This window comes from Gracilinanus agilis, chromosome X, assembly GCF_016433145.1.
Source record: "Gracilinanus agilis isolate LMUSP501 chromosome X, AgileGrace, whole genome shotgun sequence".
In the NCBI taxonomy this organism is placed as follows: domain Eukaryota; kingdom Metazoa; phylum Chordata; class Mammalia; order Didelphimorphia; family Didelphidae; genus Gracilinanus; species Gracilinanus agilis.
The window spans coordinates 19,992,075-20,015,169 of NC_058136.1; the positions used below are offsets into that span (position 1 = coordinate 19,992,075).

The following is a 23,095-nucleotide window of genomic DNA, read 5'->3' on the forward strand; positions in this document are numbered from 1 at the left end:
AAGGTAGATTTCTGGTGGTAGCTGGGGAAGGAAGTAAAAGAGAATAGAGAATGGAAAGCTGTAGAAGGAAGTTGAGTTTAGTCCCAGAAGAGACAGTTTTATGTGCGATAGAAAGGAAAAGAGTGGACACCTGGAGGAATGTTTATGAAGGGAAGATATAATAGGTAGAGTACAAATGAAACTTGGGCTTCTACAAGTGTCAATGGTAGCAAACCCTGGGGAATGGGGATAGTCATTTCAGCCCCTGAAACAAAGGAAAGGAGAAGAGAGAACTGGAAAAAAATAAGGAGCTCATGAAGTACATAAGCCCCCACCAGGCTTGCCTCTTGCAGAGGAAGGGACCCTAGACATCACATATGAAAAGCATTTGTTAAAATGTGGTAGTTGTTAATGTGTGCACTTTGGAGATTCAGTGGCCTCTGGGAGGACTGCTCTCAGGCTCTCTTCTCAGCCCTGACTTTCAGGACATCCATCCCGCTGCATCTGGCAGTGATGAGAACTCTGATTTAAACTGGACCCTGCTGCCAGAATCATCTTCTTCCTTGGCTGTCTTAGTAATCAGTGAGCACTAGTTTAGTGCTTTTGACAGGAGACCCTCACAGCAGTCTGATGCAGTAGATAGTGTAAGTATACTTTGTTCCTCTTTATTAAATGGGAAAACTGAGGCTGAGAATCTTTAAGTGACTTTGCCAAGTATACAAGGATTGTGAGGAGATAGTGGAGTGGCCAGAATGCGGGAGGACTCAGAGCCAAAAAGAGATCAGGGTTTGACTCCAGTTTCAGGCACTTACTAGTTGTATGATCTTGGGCCAGTCATGTCCCTACCTTGGGTCTTAGTTTCTCCTCTGTAAAATGAGGGACTTTGGTCTCCTCAGATCCTTTCTAGTCTAGTTCCACTATCCTTTGCTTCTGCAATAAGAGGCAGCACTGAAACTCAAATCTTGACTTTGAGTTTTGTGTTTTCATCCCTTTCTACTCTATCAGAGTGCCTAGTTTAAAACCTTCATGGGGCTTTCCATTACCTAGAAAATAAATGGCAGATTTCTTTAGTTTTGACATTCAAGGTCCACATCATTTGGTCCCAGTTCAATTTTCCAGTCTTCTTTCCCAATGTTCTAGTCCAGTGATGGTCAAACTATGGCTGTGGGCCAGACATGGCCCCCTGAAATGTTCTATCCAGCCGTGGGACATTATTCCTAATCTGACAAATACAACGAGTAGGATACAATACAATGAAACTTGGAAAGAGTTGCCTTAGAAACAGACTGACACATTAGCATTTCCTTTCCTTTGGCCCCCTCTTTAAAAAGTTTGCCCCTCACTGGTCTAGTCCATGAGCCCTTCACATCAATCACATAGGTCTTCCTAGGTGTCTGAACAAGGGCATGCATACTTCTGTCTCTGTCTCCTCAGATAAAACCACCTCCATGCCAGTTTGCCCTGATTGCTTCCTCTTTCTCAACTCCTCTATCCCTTATTATCCCTAAGGCTTGTGTGGCCCTTAACATATGCTAAGCTGATGAAGCTTGGTCCAGTGAAAAGAATATTGGCTCTGGTGTCAGAAGACTTGGGTTCAGTTTCTGCTTTTTTCATCACATACTTCCTGTGTAACCTCGGACAAATCTCATTTCCTTGGACCTCAGTTTCCTCATCTTTCAAATGGGGGGGGTGAGCCAAATGGTCTCTGACATTCCAGCTCTTGATCTAGGATTTTTTGTGTGACCTTGGGTGAGTTCTTTCCCCTGACTAGACCTCAGTTTCCTTCCTTCAAATGAAATGGAGGGTCTAGCTGACCTTGAAGGCTCCCCTGTTCTAGTCCTAGGTCTGGGCTCTCAGGATCCTCTTTCCTAAACTCCTTGCAAAGTCCTAGTCACTAGATTGGGCTGCACCCGGGAGAGATGTTCCTTAAATGTTTCTCAATGGTGATAAAGTGAACATAGGAATTAGAGACAGTGTTCCTCTTGCCAAGGATGTAAGGCTGCTGAGAAAGGAGTGTTCCGATGAAAAGATTTCAAGAAATGGAAAGAGTTGGCCTATGATAAAGATCCGGTGAAAAGAATGGAAAAAGTATAAATAAAATCTGAGGGCTTAACCCAGGAAAAGAGCAAAGTTGTATTATAGAAGAGACAGATCCATGGCATCGAGATGGGAGAATGATGACCAAAAAAGGAATTTCAGCTGTCCCATGAAACTGAGTGAGTCATTTGGGCTTCCTGTGTGCCAGGCACTGTACCTTAAGGAAAGGCTAAAACGGTCCTGGCCCACAAGGCACTTACATTTTAATGGGGGAGACAACACATCAGTAACAGGGTACAGACAAGATGTATACAGAGTGGATGAAAGGTCATCTCAGATGGGAAGGTCTTAGTGGATGAGCAGAGCCAGAAAGTGTCCTGCAGGAAGTGGGATTTGAACTACATCTGGAAAGAAGCCAGAGAAATGATGTTGGATAGGTGAGAGGAGAGAGAGAGAGAGAGAGAAAGAGAGAGAGAGAGAGAGAGAGAGAGAGCGCGAGCGCGCGCACACGAGGGCGAGATAAAGGAGCAGAGATAGGAGATGGGCTGTCCAATTGGAGGAACAGCTGGATTGTATGGTTAAATTGTAGGGTGTGTGATGGGGCTGGTGGGAAGTGTAAGAGAACTGGAATAGTAGCAGGGGATGACATTGTGAAGGGTTTTCAGTGTCAAACAGCAGATTGTGGATCTGATCTTGTGGGTAATAGGGAACCACTGAAGTTTATTGAGGAGGGTGTGTATGACATTCGATAGACTTAGGAAAATCACTTTGGCAGCTGAGTGAAAGATGAATTAGAAAGAGGAAACACTTAAGATGAGACCAATTAACTATGAATCTATTGCAGTAGTGAGGAGATGAGGGCCTGAAGGACCTGTCGGTGTCTGACTGAAAGCCATGTAGGTGAAAGATGATGTGAAAACAGGATGACAGAATTTACAACCAGTTGGGTTTGTGAAGAGTTGGGCTGAATGCTGAGGTCTGTGCCTGGGGGAACTAGGATGGTGGGAGGAGAGGAGAGATACAAGATCATAATTGGTGGAGAAGGTAGAAAGAAATCGAAGCTTAGACGAGGAGTCAGGATCCCAAAAGAGACAATCTGCTGAATATACCAGGTGGGGACGACATCAAGGGTTAGTTAGTAGAAGGTTGGCCCTGGCCAGAAGAAGTTCCACTCTCTTCAGAGAATATTTGGAGAAAGGATATATGAATGGTATGAGATGATGAACAGGAGGGAAGAACTGAGGCACAGGTAGGTAAAGTGCTTGCCCTCGGGTACACAGAGGTTTATAGATAGAGAACTAGATTGGGTCTCAAAGGCTGTCTGTTCTAACCACCTCATTTGATGAAGGAGGAAACTGAGGCTCAGATAAGGTAAAATGACCTGTCTAAGGTCATGGACAGGATTCTGGACCTAGAGCTGGAAGAGACCTCAGAAGTCATGTGATTCAACCCACTCATTTTACAGGGGAAGAAACTAAGGCCCTGAGATTTGAACCTTTTTTCCCATTTACCACACACTATCTCTAGAGAGTACCACCCCCCTCAAAAAATGTTATGGGGGAAAAGATAATAAGGAGCACTTCACTAATATAACATCTATAAACAAATGTTGTGAATGTTATCTTCACAACAACCCAGAAATGTAGCCAGTGTGAGGGTTATTCTCCTTTTACAGATGAAGAAACTGACAGTGGTTATGGATCATTGAGTGTCAGAGCATAGATTTGAACCCAGATTTCTTGACTCTTAGTTTTTATTCCATTTCTATTCTATCTCACTCCCTCCTTGATCCAAGTTCATAGTTGCTAAAGCCTTCTTTGCTTTAGTACTGTGGCTTGACCATTAGGGAGTTTGGGAATTCTAAAGCAAGTGTTTCTGTGAGTTGGCTTAAAGTCCATACTGAAAGGAGAATAAAGGAAGACCAGATTTTTCCTCTTCATGATAAATAGCCTGTAGGCCAACAGGAGCATCATCTGTATCTGTGCAGGTTCTAGGCAGCTATGGTAAGAATCAAGTTGAGTCATAAGAAATGACTAAGAAAACTCAGAGAAAATTGGAGTTTCTTCGAGATCAATGAGGTAAAATTTGGTATTTGTGAGGAGGAGCTTTATTGGTCTTCTGGGAGAAAAAGGGCATAAAATGAAATCCCTTCACTTTAAACACTTTGTATCTCAAAACATCAAGCTATGTTCTCTCTGCCTGAAAAAAGAACTATGGGATACACTATTCTGGATGGCATGGCAGCTGCCCTCTTCAACTGGCTCATAATTCCCAACTGTTTGTTTCTTCCCTACTGTAGACTCTGAGCTAACCAAAGACAGACAACTAGATAGAGAATCTTTTCGGTTCTCTCCATGTCCATATTTTGAATTTTATTTTCCCATTTAGTATTTCTTTTCTATGTCTTCATTTAAATTAAAAAGATCTTGCAAGCTGACACTTCTCACTGTAAATTAACTGAATTTAAGTCTTGGTCATGTGGTTAATTGGCAGGGTTTGATTTAATTCCAGTTGAAAGTGTGACCTTGCTACTGCTACTACTCCTTACCTCCTTCCTACCAAAAGCAGCTTTAGCATTTGTATCAAGTATGTGTGATGTTTTTCTGAAACTCCTTTTTTTATGATCCTTATCTGTTTAACTTTTTTCCCCCCCAGCATTGTCTTTGCCGATTTCTTCATTATGAATCTTATTCTTTGGGTGAAAGGATCATCTGCTGCGATTCCCTTTGGTACTCTGGTAGCCATCCTTGCATTGTGGTTCGGTGTTTCGGTCCCCTTAACATTTATTGGTGCATATTTTGGATTCAAAGAAAAGGTAAAACTTAGGCAATATTCACCTGACCTTAAATAGCATCACCGAGTTTGCTTCTTTATTGACATACTGCAGCTCCTGCAGTCCTCCCAGCATCCTTCCAGTATCCGGGCCTTCACTGCCACTGCGGCGGCCGCATGCCAGGTGTTCCCTGGGGTTATGCTGCTGCTGCAGGTCCATCCCCGCCTCCTCTCTCCACTTTAGGCGACAGTCTTCATGAGTGGCTGTGGCTGAAAAACTTCATCATCATTCTACTGATGAGCCTCTCAGTTTAGCTAGGCTGGTTCTCTGATGAAAGACATATGGTCCATTGCCCAGCTTATAGGCAGAGCTTTTCTTGCCAGGGCTTGTTCTCTGATGGCCTAATGTTTTGGAACACAGGGTCACCTCCACACCACAGAGAGGCATTGCAAGAGGACTGAGGGTAGACATTTGCTAGCTGAAGCTTTAGGGGGTCTCTAGATGCCCATGATCTCATCAGTGTAGGGAGTCCTTCACTGCTGTAGGTCAGCATCTTTTTTCTGTCTTAAGAGCCTTAAAGATTTGCACAGAACCATGTTCTCCAGAGTGGGGAGTTATGGAAATATTCCAAGGAATTGGTGGCTTGACCTCCAGGGAGTATGTAATTAATCAGTGGGAAGATGAGAAGAAAGATCCTATCCCACCCTTTCTCCCCATGCCCCCAAGCTCCACAGTTGATCTTGGGCTTGTCTGCAACATAACCACCCTTCAGGAATTGGACAGGGCCAGCCACATGAGGGCTGGAGTAGACACCCATCCCTCAGTAGCTATTTCTGCTGGCTAGTTGCTAGTGAGTAAGCCCCTACACTTCTTCCTACCTTTTGGAATTTTTTTTTTGTATTTTTTTGGTGGGACTGAGTAGTAGTCATGTATGATTTGTGATTATCCTCCTGGCCCTCCCCGCCCCTCACCCTTTCCTGCTCAGCCACTCTTCTTTCCAAAACTTCCTGTTTCTAGTGAAGATATCACCATATGCCCAGTGCCATAACTGGACATCCTCAACATTTCACATCACCAATCTGTTCCCTCAACCATCCCCCTAGTTCTGGCCCTCAGCATCTATAGCCTAGCCCATTACCAGAGCCTTTGAAGTAACTGCTCTCTCTGCCTCCAGTCTTTCCCCACTCCAGTCCACCCTCTGCTCAGCTACTGGAGTGATTTCACTACCTCAGAGTTCTGACCTTATCACTGCCCTCCTCAGTTAACTCAAGTGGCTACCTACTGACTCTCAGATCAAACAATTTCATCTTTATTTCAGACTTTAAAAATTTCTGCTTTTGCATGTATTGTAATGTTCCTCATTATTAGTTTAGTGGTATATGTGTAGAATTTAGAAATAAGTCAGCATATATGCACAGGAGTTCATGCTAAACAATTTTGTACTGATCCAGGGATATTTGATGGAGACCACTGGCACCTGAGAGAGGTTAAGTGATCGAGTGACTTGCCCAGGTCTTGCTGACTCCAAGTTTGGCCCTCAAACTTCTGTGCCACATAGTTTTCTATATATATATCTACAATAGAAAAATTGTTGCCTTTGGTAATTCTCTTCAGCAATTAATTTGGAAATGTTTTGAAGAAAGACTTTTATTTCATCAAAGATAGTTGTTAATGTTTATGTTTTTCCAAACATGTTAATGTGTTTCCCAAGCTATGGAATTCTAGAATCTTTCTTCTGATGTGGCAAAATTAAGAAAACATATTGTAGGAAAACTGATTCCTACCAGCACAGGAATGCAATAGACGTATACAGTGGGCAAATGGGCCAAGGGACAGGAGCCAGGGAGAAGCGGCCATGCAAAAGGTTTATGGTCTTGTGGTTAGCTGATCCCACAGATGAGAAAAGAGAACAGGGAGACCAAAGGCACAAATCCAGCCAGAACACTAAAGAATTATAGAAAGAAATAGCCAGAGGCTGCCGGGAAAAACTCAGGGAAGCCGAAGTTCAGGTGGGGCTATAACCCAGCAGGAGGATAGAAGAGAGCAGATCATACCTTGTACCATCTGGATAGCAAGGGAAGATTATTTCTAAAGAAGAACTTTTGGCCAGTATGTGGACTGGCCTGTTGTGATAGGTTACCGACCGACCCACTGAGGCCGGGCGATGGTGAATGGGTAAGATCTGATTAGGATGGCCAAGTGGCCATAATTGTTAGCCCAGCCTAGACCCTGCCTGCAAGAAAAGGAGCTAGAGTAGCTAAGCACTTGGTGGCTGTGTTGTATGTTCCAGGACCCTATATGTTGATTCTCTCTGTACAAAGTTTTTTTCATTTCATCTCATGCTGGTTTTTCTCTTTAAGCCCATCGAGCATCCAGTTCGTACAAACCAGATTCCCAGGCAGATCCCTAAGCAATCTTTCTTTACCAAGCCCTTTCCTGGAATCATCATGGGCGGCATTTTACCCTTTGGCTGTATTTTTATTCAACTCTTTTTCATTCTGAACAGTATTTGGTGAGTATTGATCCTTCTTCATCGAAGACATTTTTTAGCTGTTCCCTATTATTTGCTGAGTTTGGTAGTCTTGTGTTTTGTGGAATTTATCAGTGCAGATACAGTAACTACCTTCCCCCTCCCCTCTGTGTCTAGAAATGAGGCATTATCAAAAAATGGATTTTCTAGGTATCTAAAACTCACCCTTCAAAACGTGGAGATGTTTTTGGGGTGGGGGTGATGATATTCTTTAATATTCTTTTAAAATATGTATTTTTCAATGAAAAAATGCATCTTCTCTCTCCTTCTCCCACACACCCTCTCCACCCTGCTCCCACTGAAAAAGAAAGAAAAATCAAATACTTGTAACACATGCAGATAGATCTAAGCCGAAAACACCAAGACTTTTTTTGGGACAGAAATGGTTCTAAAGTGGAAAGAAAGTTTTAACCTTTTCTTTTCAATTTGGAGTCCTCATGGTGTGACCTGTGGCCATTTATTTGGACTCTTCTACTTACGGTGATTTTGCTTCATGGGTGGGTCTGTTTCTGACAGCTCCCCGCCCTCTCTTTCCTTTCTTATGTATTGCTTTTAATCTGCTATGGCCTGAAAAAATCCCTTCCCTGAGGTTGTTAGAATTACATGTAAATTCAGAGTCAGTCCCTCTGAATAAAGGCATGAGGGCTTCTCCTGCAGAGTACAGTGAAAGGGCATTAGTTCCCTGGCTTTGAGTTATGGCCCAAACCCCAGGACCTTTTTGTTTACTTCCTGGTTCTTGGCTGGGTTTAGGCTGAGATTGCCAGGAACTGGCTAAGTAGGGGGGTTCCTACTGTAGCTGGGCTTGTGGAGATTGGGGAAAAGGTGCCCCCCTATGGAGTGCTGTGGTGCTTGTGTATATGGAGGCCCCATGACTTTGACCCAAGTAAATCTATTGAACTAAGCCTGTGTGCCCTTAGAAACTGGGCCTAATCATGCCCATTAAGTGCCCACCTTAGCCCAAGCAGCCCACAGGAGGTACAGAGAGGTACACAGAAGGTAGATTGTTTACAGCGACAAAACCTTTAACGTGGCTGCAAAACAGATGATGGGAATGGTATTTTCCAGATGTTTTTGATGGAACAATCATTTTTTAAGCCAAAGTTGAGAAATTCCTTAGAATTTAGTTTTTCTTGCCAATAAAAAATATGTGCTCTGGTCATACTTGCCATGTAAAGAAATTCCACTTCTTCCCCAGAACGAGACTATAAACTTTAAATGTGATTTTTTTAAAATGAGGTGTGCATTTCATGGTTTTTCCCTTATCCCCAGAAGACTTTTTAACATTTATACCTCACATCCCAATTTAGTCAGCTGTACACTAATGAAGGAGAATAACAGTAAATAGCAGCTGGAGCTGGGGATGGAGGGAGCCGGTCAAGAATTGGGTCCCGAGGGTTCAAATTTCTCACTGAGTTCTAAGAGCTTTTGTTTGTAAGGATGAGAGTGCTGGGCCACCCATCCCCTGAATCGGCCATCTAAGGCTCCTCTTTCCCTCCCTGTCCAAATGGCCAGCCAGTGGAGGGAGGCTCATCCTTCAGGTCTCTTAGGATCTAGCATGTTCAGCATGGCTCATGAAAATTGGTCTGCAACTAAAAGTCAGGCATAAATAATCCATACACAGGTGTGTGTGTATATGCATGTGTTTGTGTGTGTCCCCCCCCCCCCCAAACTCACTTCTTTTACAAGCTTGCCTACTGAAGGCTCTACCATGTTTGCAATTAGTTGCCCAGGCCTGCCACCTCAATACCACCTTGTATTCCTCAGTCTCCCTCACCCTTCACAACTGGTCACTTGTCCAGTCTTGCCATTTCCACCTCTACAGTGTCTCATCTCTAGCCCATTCTCTTTAGTCATACATTCGCTCCCACTCTATGCAGTACAGGCCTTCATCACTTCTTGCCTAGATTATTGCAATGACCTCCACATTGACCTCCTTGCCTTGAGTCTCTTATTTCTCCTAGAATTCCTCAGCAATCCCCAAGCTGCCACCACTTTCTGCCCTAAGACTTTCCTGATTCCTCCTGACTTTGAGTGTCTGGGCGCCCTCCTGAGACTATCTTGGGTTTACCTGCTTTGTTGGCGATATTTGCATTTCTTCCTTTTATATTTATGCTGTATGTATTTTTGTATGTGAGTACTCTTCTCTCCCATTCAGAGAAGGGATTGTTTTATTCTTTGTCTTTGTGTTGCCAGCCCCTGGCTCAGGGTCCTTACATGGCACATAGTAGGCACTTAATAAATGCTTTTTGATTGATTGATCTATAGCAGGAAAGATGGAGGGAGAAGGGAAGGGAGTGGGCACACACCTTAGCACTGTGGAGAGAGTGCTAGATGTCAGATCTCATTCTATCTCTGCCATGAACGTCCATGACCCTTAGCAAATCACTTCAAGTCTGTAGGCTAAGACTCATTTGGAGATGGGTTGCTCTCAATGGAGGGAGCTCCTACTCTGAGGTCACAGGCTTCTGTGTCTAATTTGCATGTGTGTACTATGTATTCCAATATCTTTTGTACTACACGCATATTTGTAAATAGTTGGGATTAGAGTAGGTATATATTCTGGTTTTCCTATTTCCCTCTAACATTCCCAACATAACCCAAATACTTGTCATTTGGAATAGCTGGAGATGAGTATTCCATCACGTTAACATGCCTCATTTCTAGTTTCCCCCATGAATGCAGGCTCATAGGTCATTAGAGCTGGGATCAAAGCTCAGCCATTGAATCCAGCCCATTCATTCTGCAGATGAGCAAGACCAGGGCCCAGTGAAGAAACTGTGGCTTGAGGAAGCTCATTGAGGAGGCAGCAGCTTGGGACCAGATGGAGCTGCAGAGCTCTTTCTGATCATTTGGACCTCTCCTCAGCTCTCATTGCCAGTCCTCAGCAGCCTGGCTCCTTCTTGCCCTCTCCCAGCCTCAGTAGATTAACCAGACCACAGGCTTCACCTTGAGCCTCCGCCCCAGGGCCATGCTGTTAACTTACCCCTTTCTATCCCCACTCAGTATTTAGCATGAATCCCTTCAGCTCCTACCTCCTCCAAGAAGCCTTCCCCCATTCTCCCCTTACTCCAGTGATAGTATTCATTGTTATTACACTCTATTTTATTAACATGTTCTCTCTCCTTTCCCAGTAGAGTGGAAGCCTCTCAAAGGCAAGGATTGTTTTTGTATCCCTTGTGTCTGACACTTAGAGTAGATATTTGCTGCTTGATGCTGGGTTTGTTGAATGCTCTTGATGTAGGCATGTGTATACCATGTATACTGTGTGCACATGTGTGCGCACATGTGCATGTGTTTTTTTTTACTGTAAATATACATACTCAAAGAACCAGATTGCTTTCTAGAAAGACTGAACCATTCACAGTTCTGTTCCCCACCCCCAGTTTTTCCACATACCTGTTTCCTGACAGCTCCACCAATACTGGATTTTGTGGCTTTTGTTTTTGATCATTTAAGAGCTGTATAAAGGGTACCATACAGTTTTTCTAATTCTTATTTGAAAAATTGCTAGTGATCTGCCTATCTTGGAAATGTGAGTCCAAAATTGCCCATCTGTGTCAGAAACCCTTGTGCTTCCACTCTGGAAAGGCCCCCTGCCTGATGCCAACTCCCTGCTTCCTGCAGTCTCCAGGATGCCTCCCACTGGCTTCCTAGCGCAACTCGGACTTGCCAATGTTCAGCATCTGCAGTTTTCCATTTCGAAAAGTGACTCTGTCTCTTTCAGTATGCAAAGCCACAGTTCTGGTCGTGATGGACTTTAGGCGAGAGTGTATTGGGGAATAGAAGTGTGTGGGAGAGAGAGCAGCAGCAAGGCAAGCCAAGAACCATTTATTAAATATCGACTATGTGCCAGGTCCTGTGCTGGGCCCTGGGGATATTAAGGCTGCAAAGATAAAAAGTATAGGTCCAGCCCTCAAAGTTCTTACATTTTCCTGGGGGGGGGGGGATAAGGCAAGGACAAGGGTAAATTTATATAGCAAAAGCACTTTTGATATGTAATGTTTTTGGTTTAAACAACAACCCTAGGAGCAGGGCTATCATCATCCTCATTTTAGAGATGTGGAAACCAGGGCTAATAGGTGAGGTAACTTGGTCACACAGATAATAAAGATCTGAGACTGGATTTGAACTTCAGGTCTAGCAATCTAAGTAAAATTAAGAGTTGAGGGAAATAAAGCTCTAACCACCAAAGGAACCAAGAATAACCTAGCTGGTACTTCTACTGAGGCTGGACAGGGGCCAGGGGTTTAGATTCCAAGAAATGGAGGTGCAGAAGGGGAGCATTGCAGATATGGAGGACAGCCTGGGCACAGAGGTGGGCACAGGAATGTTGTTTACAAGAAAAAAGACAATAATTTGACTGCTGCATAAAGTACACAGGCAAGGAATAATGTGAAATTAGTCTAGAAAGGAAGCCAGGCTCTGTTGGCTATCGATGCCATACTGATCCTAGAGGTAATAGGAGACCAGTGAGGCTTCTTGAGCAGGAGATTTGACTGCAGTAATTCTGAGAAAAGGAGCTGGTCAAACCAGATGCAGAGTATCTCCAAGAAGTGGTACAAATTTAGTAGCAGCACAAGTGGGAAACTGATCTTCCTCAGATTATTGGTTAATTTTTGTTTTGATCATGGCATTGATTTTATGAAACCTTTTTGATGTTTTGAAAGGTTAGATATGGATCTGTTTTTATTTTCCAGGTCTCATCAGATGTACTACATGTTCGGCTTCCTTTTCCTAGTCTTTATCATTCTTCTCATCACCTGTTCGGAAGCTACAGTCTTGCTCTGCTATTTCCATTTATGTGCAGAGGTAAAAACTCAGGCTCCTTTGACTTAGATACGTATGCATGGAACCTTCTGAACATGGTGCTTTGGCCTGGCAAGTTTTTGTTCAGAAAGTGATCAGCAAGCTCCTCAGTGGGGTGGGGGTGGGAGTGCGAGTGCGAGTGCGAGTGTGAATGTGGAGATGAACTGGCCGGGAAAGGAGGCAGGGCACAGCCCTGAATACCATAATGTGCAGCCAGTGTCCTTAGGCACCAGTTTGATCTATTTTCTTAATGATATCTTTTGACTCTAATGTAGTTATGCAGTGAAAACTAGACTTGGAGGTTATAAGCAGAATACCATTCTCTCTGGCTGTTCATGCTGCCGCCTATTAATCCTCTAACAGGAGAGATAAGGGCTTGTCTGATATTGCAGGGCTAAAGAATTGCATCTCATCATTGGAGGTTTGGCTGTGAATGGGATGATTTTTTTAAGGCTGTGGGGGTGGGGAGACCTCAGCAACCTAAACACTTGTGGAGGGCTGACAATCTACATTTCTAGAGGGAATAATAACATTCATGGATTTACATGGATTCTTTTTTTAACGTTAAAACCTTTACCTTCCATTTTAGAATCCATACTAAGTATTGGTTCCAAGACAGAAGAACAGTAAGGTCTCTAGGCAATGGGGGTTAAGTGACTCGCCCAGGGTCACACAGCTGGGAAGTGTCTGAGGCCAGATTTGAACCTAGGACCTCCTGTCTCTAGGCCTGGTTCTCAATCCACTGAGCCACCCAGCTGCTCCCGTCAGTGATTTTTTAATGTTAAATATTATTTTATGCCAGTAGCTTAGGATATTAGAATTTTAGAGATGAGAGGGAATGGGAAAAGTTGGGATGTGATTATTTTAGTTCAAAATTTCTAAAGCATTTTTCTCTCATGACCCATTCTTTAAGGGTAAAAACATTGGCCAACCCTAGGTACTATATTTGGCCCCTTGTTATTTCTTCAGAGCCTAAAGCATCTGAGGTCATAATCGAATGGTAAGCTTCAGAACATCAACAAGGACACACAAGAGGGGTTTTTTCCTCAGTAAATCATGTGGCCTTTCCCACAGTGGGTGTATTTGGCCTTTGAGGTACTGGCACCCCACCACAGCTGCCCTTTCCCATTTTGCTGTGTTTCAGGATTACCATTGGTGGTGGAGGGCATTCCTCACAAGCAGCTTTACAGCCATTTACCTCCTGATCTATGCAGTCCATTACTTCTTCTCAAAACTCCAAATCACGGGAACCGCCAGCGTCATCTTATACTTTGGCTACACCATGATCATGGTTTTGCTCTTTTTCCTTTTCACAGGTAAGTGGAGAATGGCTATAGGGATGTGAGGTACTTGGACTAGCCCTAAGAGCAATTAATTTATGGAAAGGTGATAGTAAAAAAGGCCTCCTTTCATTAGTTCTGTAGCAATGTGGAAAGTTCTCGCAAACATTTTGCTTGGAAACTTCCTGTACTTTGCATGCAAGGCCACTCTGCCTTCTTGAGACTGTGAGGAAATGTCCTAGGCCACAAAAGCTCGTACAGGTCCCTTTTTTGTTCTTGTGTCCTACACAAAAGTTCGTCTTTGAATAGAGACCAACTATGAAAATGAAATGAACAACTTTGAAATAGAGTAGTAGAAATTATTTTTATGCAGCCAGATTGATAACCTCAGTAGGAATCTTGACACGTTGGGGAGATTTTTATTTTGTCCTTGAATTCCTCCTTTTCTTTTTCCTCACTTCCAAATAACTGTATTATGAAACTTAACTTTACATAACCAAAGTCTGATTGATTAATATTCAAACCTATTTACAATTAAGAAAAAAACACAACCATATAAATGTCAGTGTAATTTTATCAACAACTCCCTTGAAATGCCTTCCAAACTTATTGTATATTCAGAAAAATGGAAAACCCATCTCCACTGTTTGGATTATATAGTTCTAGCCAACTGTTCTGCTCGAGCTTTTTTGTTTTGCATGATCTCTTAGAGGTTTTCCATATTTCTTTATAGTCCTCCTCCTATTTGTCATTCTTAATGGCAATTCTAGTACTCAATCGCATTATGCCAAACAGTGGTTTGTTCAGCCATTCACCAACTGTCGGGCACTTAGGCTTTTTTCTAGTTTTTCACTATTACAGAGAATGTAGCCATAACCATATTTTCCCAGAGATAATTCTTTAAATTTATTTCCCCATGGAAAATTATTTCCACCAGTAGAAATACTGGATCAAAGGGTCTGCTGAGGTTTATGACTTGTTTTGTACGGCAGAACTGCTCCTCAGCCAGTCTGGGTACCTGTTCCCTGCTGCCTCGCCAACATTATTGTCATTTTTATTTTTGCCAGTTTGATGGGGATCAGGGGATACCTCAGAGTTGTTCAAGTTTATGTTGCTTTGATTATTAGTGAGGTGGAACAGTTTCCCAGAGGTTGGGGTTGTTTTTTGTTGTGTGTGTGTGTGTTTTTTTTTTTTTTTTTGCAGTCTGTTTTTCCTCTTTTGTAAATTGCCTGTTTATGTCTTCTGACCATTTTTCTATTTGAAACTAGGTATTCTTTGCCTTCATAGATTTGAATCAGTTCTCCATAAATCCTGGACGCTAGACCTTGATCTTCTTCTCCCTGGGAACATTTTTTCCTAGTATAAATTGTTTTTCACAATACATCCGCCTCATATTTTTATACACCCTTTTGATCCAGATACTTTGCTAGGTCTGGAAGGTTATTCCCTTCACAAATGCAGATTACAATCCTTCCTTATCTTCCCATGCTTTGATTTTATTTGAGCAAACCCTCCATCTAGGATTTTTGGATAAGGCTCGGAGGCCTCCCTTGGTTGCTTTTCCTCTGCTTGGAGTTTCTGCAGCATCAGGCTGGCTCTCTTGTAGCCCTTGTCCTTGCTCCATGACTAGCTCCTGCCTTCTTCTCCAATCCATTCTTGATATATTTGATGTCATTCAATATAATTCTTAAACACAAGTCGTGGATAGTAATACAGTGCAGCGATTCACACCAGCGATGCTTGTTAATATAGGCAACCCTTTCCCCACTCCTCCTTACCCCCACTCACCTCCCCCCCACAATATCTAGCTTGTACAAAACCTGACTACGTCCAAAAATTGTTCTCATAGGAAAGGAGAATAACAAAAGAGATACAGGGGAAACACTCGTACCAAAAACCAAAAACCTTTTTCTGAATTGAAAGAAATGTTGTTAAAAATTCATGATAAATGTATTTATCCAGCTGCATGATTCCTTTTCAGTGAATACATACATCTAGGGATTTTCTTTTTCCTTTAAAAGTTCTTTCATTTTCAGGATGTGGCATTACATTTGGGACCAGTATTTAACTGGTCCTGGTAATTTCTTCCTCATGTGTGATTGATTAAGATTTGTTTGCTGCCTACATTTAGGAGATATAGATAGTTGTATTTTCTGCTTACCTTGAAAAAAGGTTTTTTAAAAAGCCCCTCATTGAACTGACTGGAATTTCTTGTAAGAGAAAATAAAGGTCCACTTTTTTTCCACCGTCTTGCCATCCAGACCTCCCAATAGCATTTATTAAATTATGATTCCTTTCTCCAGTGTTTGCTATCAAAAAGTTAATCAAACACTCACCTTTCTTATCTATTTGATTCTATTTCTGGGCTCTCCCCCATGCTTTTTGAGTTGAGGCAGTGGTATGTACTGAAGCATCATATCCCCACATTTATCATTTTTTTTGTGCACTTTGAGATTATAAAGGATCTGTCTGGAAAAGGGCATGGGGCACTTGGGATGGGCAGGATGGGCGCTGGTGAAAAGAGGATTAAGAAGTCCTAGCCTCTGGATGTCCTGGAAATTACTTTAGGAGAGCTGAAAGGGGGAAGGGTCCTCCGAGATCACCTGGTTTATCTTTCTCACTTTATAGAGAGGAGGAAGTTAGGGTTCGAGAAGCGCAGAGAGGGAAAGTGACTTGTCCAAAGTCACCCAGCACATTAGTGGAAGAGTCAGTACTAGAACTGAGTCCAAGAAAACCTTTCTGCTTGGAGTTTGGATGGACCTCAGTTTAGAGTTTTGCCTCTTTGATGAGTCAATGTAATGCCTGAATAGATTTTTTAAAATTCACTAATTTTCCCCTTTATTCTATCAGCTTTTTAATTTTGTTTTTTAAATCAATTTTATTGACATTTTTTTTAATATCACTAAAAATTCTTTTCGGTATCTTTTTGCCTCCGGCCTCCCAGAGGCCTGTCTTATATAATAAATATTTTTTTTTTAAAGAAAGAAAGAGAAGAGGGAAAAAGTCAGCAAAGCCAATTAATACATTGAGAAAGTCTGAAAAGATATGTGCCATAGCACGCCCATGGGCTTCCTACCTCTCTCCAAAGGAGGGAGAGGATGGGGGTGGCTCCTTGTAGCTATTCTTTGACTCACTGTAATTTTAAAAGAAAAATAGTGACCATGGGGAGCAAAGCAGTTGAAAATCTTTAGCTAAAACCTAGCTATTATACAAACCCCCCTCCTAGCATCGTCATTGATTTTTCATTCCTCAGTCATTTTAAAATGAAAAGTCAGCTTGATTCAGTTTTAAATTATTAGAAAGTTAAAATGGAATTGTACTCAAAAGCCTACTTCAAACTGGGCAAATGAGAGCAATTCCAGGGGAGGAAACCCTATAGATTAGTTAGAAATGCATTAATTATATTTTGAACCAAAAAAAAGCATGTTAGTGTACCACCTTCACCTACAAGATGAAAACTGGTAGATTTAAGAATAGAAATTGAAACCTTTGCAGCAAATGATCTTTATAATTCTAAGTGGTTCAGCCTTCTATAATGACCCCGTAGTTGTATTTGGAAAGGAAAAGTAAAGTCTGGTCAATCCTTATATTTAAAGGTAAGGATTTGTATTTTTTTCTAAATGGGTACATCAAGTATTGAATTTGTAACAATATCTAACAATAGATTCAGCTCTTGTGGAAAGGCAAAGACATGCCTCTGTTTCACCATGATAATCCACCATCGGATGAGAATTCTTCTCTAGGTGGGATTCCCATGGACCCTTGATATTCCTAAACTTGGCTAGCACATGGCTGTGATTTATGGTAGGTCATAAGATTTTATTTGGGACTCATAATTTGTCCCATTGTGCTGTTTCATGGCCATAAGACATCACATGCAGAAGCCGATAGAAAGCCGCACCATGTTGTGCGAGCTCAAAGGCTGTCAAGGATTTACTCCAATATGAGTCATCTTAGATGCCGCAGGACTGTATGTAATGATTATAAATTGGCGAATTTGGCCTAATGGCTAACTTGGTTTCTCTGGCTGGGGAGTAAATTCAGTATTTGTGTGTGCCTGTGTGATTTTTCAGGTATGCACAGTGACAGTCCCTCAAAGAGTACAGCCTGGAGTTGCAGCTCCATAATGCCGTTCTGCCAGTCTGAGTCACCATTCTTCTCAGAATGGCATTTTAAAAACCCTTACTTTTTGTCTGAGTAGCAATTCTAAGACAGAAGAGTGGCAAGAGCTATGCAATTGAGGTTAAGCGACCTGCCCAGAGTCACATCGCTAGGAAATATCTGAGGTCAGATTTGAACCCAGGTCCTCCTGACTCCAATCTTGACACTCCATCCACTGTATTACCTAGCCGTCCCTGGAATGGCATTTGGTGCTTCTGGTTAAATTGTGTAGAGAATCTGAGAGGTGGCAGCAGCCACCAATGGGCCCTGGTCAAAGTCCATAAACCAACCACAGTGATCTTTGAATACCTCTGAGGAAGATGTCTGTGTCAAAGGCCTTATGCCACTGCATGCATTACCATTTGTATTCTCCCGGGCACCTCTGCATAGACTTATTCTGCACTGAACCATAATGCTCACACAATCCACCAGAATGGGAAGAAGCAGCGCAGTATCATAGCCCTGATTCAAAGTGAAAGATTCCCAAGTCTCATCTCTATGAGGAGCCATATAGACGAGGCGATGAATGAAGGGTATTTTAGGAAGGACCCAGCTCCCCAGTGAGTTTACAGGTTTGTTGCTAACTCAGCAGGATCAGAAATTTGAATACTTGCTCCCAGTCTCACCTTGGGTAGTCACTTCCCCTCTTGAACCCCCACTATTGTCATCCGTAAAACGAGGTGGTTGAGTGAAAGAGCTTCAGAGGCCCTTCTGACTCTTCAGCTAGTGTCCTCTGATATTGGTACCCAGAGATCTGTATAGAGAGCCAGCTCCCTATATGGTAGGGGTTCTGAGTGGCGTTTTGTGGCATCAGATTGTTAAGAAAGGAAAAAGAAAATGAGAACAACCAGATTAGTGGTTAGCCCATGTTGATCCAAACTCTGTGGGCTTTTGAGTTTATTATATACTAATTTCAAACAAAGAACACAAAGAAAGAGTCACAGCTGTAAGGGGTTACAAATCATACACAATCCATTAAAGTCTAAAAAGTAGAGAGATGGGTACAAGGACAAGGGCCAAATTCCACCCACCAATTAGTAGGGGTTAATTCTGGGAGCAGAAACATATTTCATAGAGATGTTTACTAATTGCGTTCTGCCTTGATTTACAGGCCTGCACCTGGTCAGATAGTCTGGACTAAATTGTCTGTCTAGGCCTTATCTAAGTAATATATTTTTTAGGGTTCAGGCCTCTTAATTATCAGGGAGAGAAATTGTTAACTCAGTAGCTGCTGGTCTGCTTAAGGACTCAAAGCTTTCCAATAAGAATATTGAGAAAGGTGGGGATCTAAAAATGAATCAAAAGAGGAGCCTTAGATTTTTACCTTAGATGGCCCATTCTATCTGCATCTGACATGCAGTGCAGAAAAATCATACATACAGTTTTACTTGCCGATGATTTTGTAATGGGATCCAGATAAAAATATCTATTACAGACTCTGTTTCTCTAAATGACTCCCAATAGCCTCTTGGAGGGGTCAAGTTGTTTTTGGATTAACCTACCTGCTGGTACCAGAGGTTTTCAGGGTCCAGATGACCAGGACCAAACACAAAGACTGCCTCAGCCTGGATTGGTCATGTAGGGAATCCAGATAACAGGCCCTATCCTGACCCTATTTCTCCAATTGGCTCTCAACAGATCTGAAAGCAAGAGAAGACTGTATGAAGGCAGGGATGAGCACCTATTTTGAAGCTTGTACTATACTAGGTGCTATGAAGGCCCTGGAAGCATCTCTGACCTCCACTTTCTGGGAAAACGAAGCTTATTTACCTGGAAACTCTTAATTATCAATGCCATGTTCCCAGCATATTGGGAAGAGCAATGGGTATGGAATTGGAGAGCCTCAGGCCAAATTCTAGCTCTGTAAGAATTGTGACCTTGGCCAAGTTGTTTTAACAAATTTTCTGGGCCGTAGTATTCCTTCTCTCTAAAATGGAGTGATCCATCCCATTCTGTCCCTCAACACTGGTACTGAGGCTCAGATGAGATAATGTATGGGCGTAACAATCCTCAACATAAGTAACTGGAAATTCTTGCTTGCTGTCGTACTCATATCTTGTGATCTTTTTTCCCCTTCCTTTTTTTTAAACCCTTGGTAAGGGTAGGCAATGGGGGTCAAGTGACTTGCCCAGGGTCACACAGCTGGGAAGTGGCTGAGGCCGGGTTTGAACCCAGGACCTCCTGTCTCTAGGCCTGGCTCTCAATCCGCTGAGCCACCCAGCTGCCCCATCCCCTTCCTTTTTTAAAAACTCTTACTTTCTGTCTTTGTAACAACTTTTAAGGTAGAAGGGTAAGGGCTAGACAATGGGGGTTAAGTGACTTGCCCAGGGTCACACAGCTAGGAAATGCCCGAGGCCAGATTGGAACCTAGGACCTCCTGACTCCAGGCTTGGTGTCCTATCCACTGAGCCACCCAGCTGCCTGTGAACCTTGAAAGGAAGTTGTTATTTGAAATGAAAATGGGCTCTGCTTCCAAACATACTTTATCTCGGTTCATTATGCTCCCACCTACCTATCAGCAGGGCCTTTCCTCTCTTGGCTTTGCCACATCCTACCTGCCCTTTCAGGACTCGGCCCACTTAAGACCAGCCTCCTCCATTGGAAGCCTTCCAGGCTTAAGCAGAGGGAGCCTAGAGTCTGGGCTCAGACCCAGGTGGTATCCATTTCCTTCTGAGCTACTGGGGCACTGGACAGCGTACTGCCATTTTCAAGTCTGTGATCATCTCATAGGTGCATCTCCTCTCTACTCCTATAAGATGGGACAGTTGTCCTCTCTTAGGTTGCTTCTCTTCCTGTGGTACCCAGCCGAATGTGATCATTGGGTGCTAATTGAACAGACTGGAGGGAGAGGAGGGGTCCTTCTCCACCCCAGAGGTTATTAAGTGCACAAACTCCTTGATCTGACCTTTCTTCTCTCTCATCAGGCTGTTTATTCACAGATCCAAACTGAGCACCTGCCAGATGCAGAGCACTCTGGGGGCAAGTCATAGATCAGTAATCCTCAGGATCTCTATGACCTCAAGGAAGTTATTGTCTCATAGGGGAGACAAGATAATGGCTGAAATATATTCCAATAGGGCTTACATTTAGGTGAGCCAAGGAAGTAGGAAGCATTTTGAACTTAAATGAGGGAGAGAGAATTATATGGGAGAAGTCCAGGATGGCTGCATGGATTGTAGAGCATTGAGCTGGGCCTTAAAGGATAGGTAGCTTCAAGGGTGGAGGAGCAGGGAAGGGAAGGGAATTCCTGGCATAGGGAACTGTAGAAGATGCTAGCTAAAGACTTAAAAGGAACCTCAGAGACCAGCTAGGCCAGGCCCCTCATTTTATACATGACAAAAATGAGACCTATTGAAGCCTCACCAAGGTCTCTCCAAAACCAAGAACTTGCTCCCTGGGGTTAAATGCAAGATGCAAAGTGATCATTTTGATTTCCTCAATAAGAGATCTTCCTTTACTGAGGGAGGCCAAATGCAGATTAAAGCAGACTCTTTCCCCCCATATTTTTCTCATAGGGTTTTTTTTAATGTGTGTCTTCTTCCACAACATGACTAATAGAAAAATATGTTCCAAATGGTTGCACGTGTATAACCTAGACCAAATTGATTATTATCTCAGGAGAGGGGAGAGGAAGGGGAAGGGAAAGAATTTGGAACTCAACGTTTTAAAAAACAAATGTTCAAAATTGTTTTTACATGTAATGGGGAAAAATAGAATATTACTGAAGAAAAGAAAGAGCTTTCTTTGGTGAGAGGCAGGCACGCTTTAATGAAGTCAAATCCTGTTTCTGCTATGTGCTAGCTGTATGACCCTGGGCAAGTCACTTCATCCTCTCAGAGAGCTAGGCAGCTCAAAGACCCTGCTACCTCTATGGAGAGGAGCACCTTGATGAAGTCACAGATTTAAAAAAGGGTCTGGGAATGTAGTGGGAGCACTTCAGAGTTGTTTCAGTTGGTGGCCTAGGATTTTGCTATCTCCTAGCCCAATGATGGGCAAACTATGGCCTGTGGGCCAGATGCAGCCCCCTGAAATGTTCTATCTCACCAGGTGACATTATTCCTAATCTGACGAATACAATGAGTAGGATACAATACAATGAAACTTCGAAAGAGTCGCCTTAGAAACAGATTGACAGATGAGCATTTCCTTTCCTTTGGCCCCTCTTTAAAAAGTTTGCCCATCACTGCTCTAGAACAACAATAATAATTACAATAGCTAACATTTCTGTAGCACTTACTGCTTTCCAGGAACTGTGCTGAGCACTTTCCAGTTACTGTCTCATTTGATCCTCACAACAACCCTGGGAGGGAGGTGCTATTTATCTTCTCCATTTTATAGATGAGGAAACTGAGGCAAAGAACAGTGAAGTGACTTGTCCATGGTCACACAACTAATAAGTATCCTAGGCTGGTTTTGAACTCAGCCCTTCCTGATTCCAGACCCGAGCTCTATCCACTCTACCACTTGGGGGATTTCCTGAAATTTCATAGCACCGGCAAGCCCTCCTAGAAATGGCCATGCTTTATGTGTTCAAGAAAGGGTTATGATTTGTGAGAATTGCAAGTTAACCAAGATCTTTTTTCATTTCATTTCAGGGACCATTGGATTTTTTGCCTGCTTCTGGTTTGTCAGCAAGATTTATAGTGTCGTGAAGGTGGATTAAGTCTTGGAGAACTCTCTGCCATGGGTCTTCCTTGCTGTGAAGTTCTCAAGGAAATGTTAACTGTTTAGGAGGAAGTCTTTTTTTGAGACCTCAAAGTTGAATAGTTTCAATGGCAGAAAACACACTCTCATAGGAAACAAACTTTTAGGGGATGCAGGTTTACACTGATTTCCTTGAAACCGTTTTAATTTAAATCAGTAGGAGCAGCTGAAAGTCAGTTTCTTTTTCAAACTACCACGAGGCCTCTTGTATTCTAGTTCCACCTCCCTTTTTGGTTCAGCACAAGTGGTTTTGTCCATCAGGATGACTGACTAGTAAGTCTTATGTCAAATGTTCATTTTTCTAACCCAGAAACTGACCGGGTCTTTCTACCTACCAGCCCTTGCTATGTAGCTTGGTGAGTCCATTTGTTAGGCAAGATCTTAGAACTGGTGAAGTAGCAAACACTGCTGTCTTTGTCATTCAATAAAACTGCATACCTCGAGCTGTGGAGCCTGGCACCTGTTTGTATTTGGTCACTGGTCACCCTTCTTGCGGATCGGGGAAAGCTAGGGGTTGAACCCGTGAAAGTAACAAAGGGTGAGTGCTCTAGTTCTGGCTTTAATCAGGATGCTCGGCTGCCACCCATCCCCTTGCTTTCGAGACAGTCTTCGACTTGCTCATCATCTTGCCTTTCGTGGTGGTTCAAAACAAATGATGTTTGAATTTTTCCCAAATATACTTTTACGGTAAATCTTGGTTTGTTTTTAGACTTTGGGGAAGTGCACATAGGTCCATATAGAGCCCTTCTAAAGGGAAATCCTAGATGTCCAAAGGAAACAGAATGAGCTTGTTTCTCAAGGTAGTGAGTTTCTCATGACTAGAGA

At 42.7% G+C, this 23,095-nt stretch overlaps 1 protein-coding gene across 1 annotated transcript in view; it reads left to right on the plus strand.

Annotated features, from left to right (window-relative positions):
• LOC123253517 (transmembrane 9 superfamily member 2-like) overlaps window positions 1-22,713 on the plus strand; it is a gene marked incomplete at its 5' end in the record, with an annotated part of 941,355 nt that extends 918,642 nt beyond the window's left edge. The window contains 5 exons of the mRNA XM_044682699.1: window positions 4,672-4,831; window positions 7,150-7,301; window positions 12,017-12,128; window positions 13,270-13,441; window positions 22,162-22,713. Coding sequence (XP_044538634.1) covers window positions 4,672-4,831; window positions 7,150-7,301; window positions 12,017-12,128; window positions 13,270-13,441; window positions 22,162-22,229 — 664 coding nt within the window. The remainder of the gene's footprint in view (window positions 1-4,671; window positions 4,832-7,149; window positions 7,302-12,016; window positions 12,129-13,269; window positions 13,442-22,161) is intronic.
• Window positions 22,714-23,095: the final 382 nt, after the last annotated feature.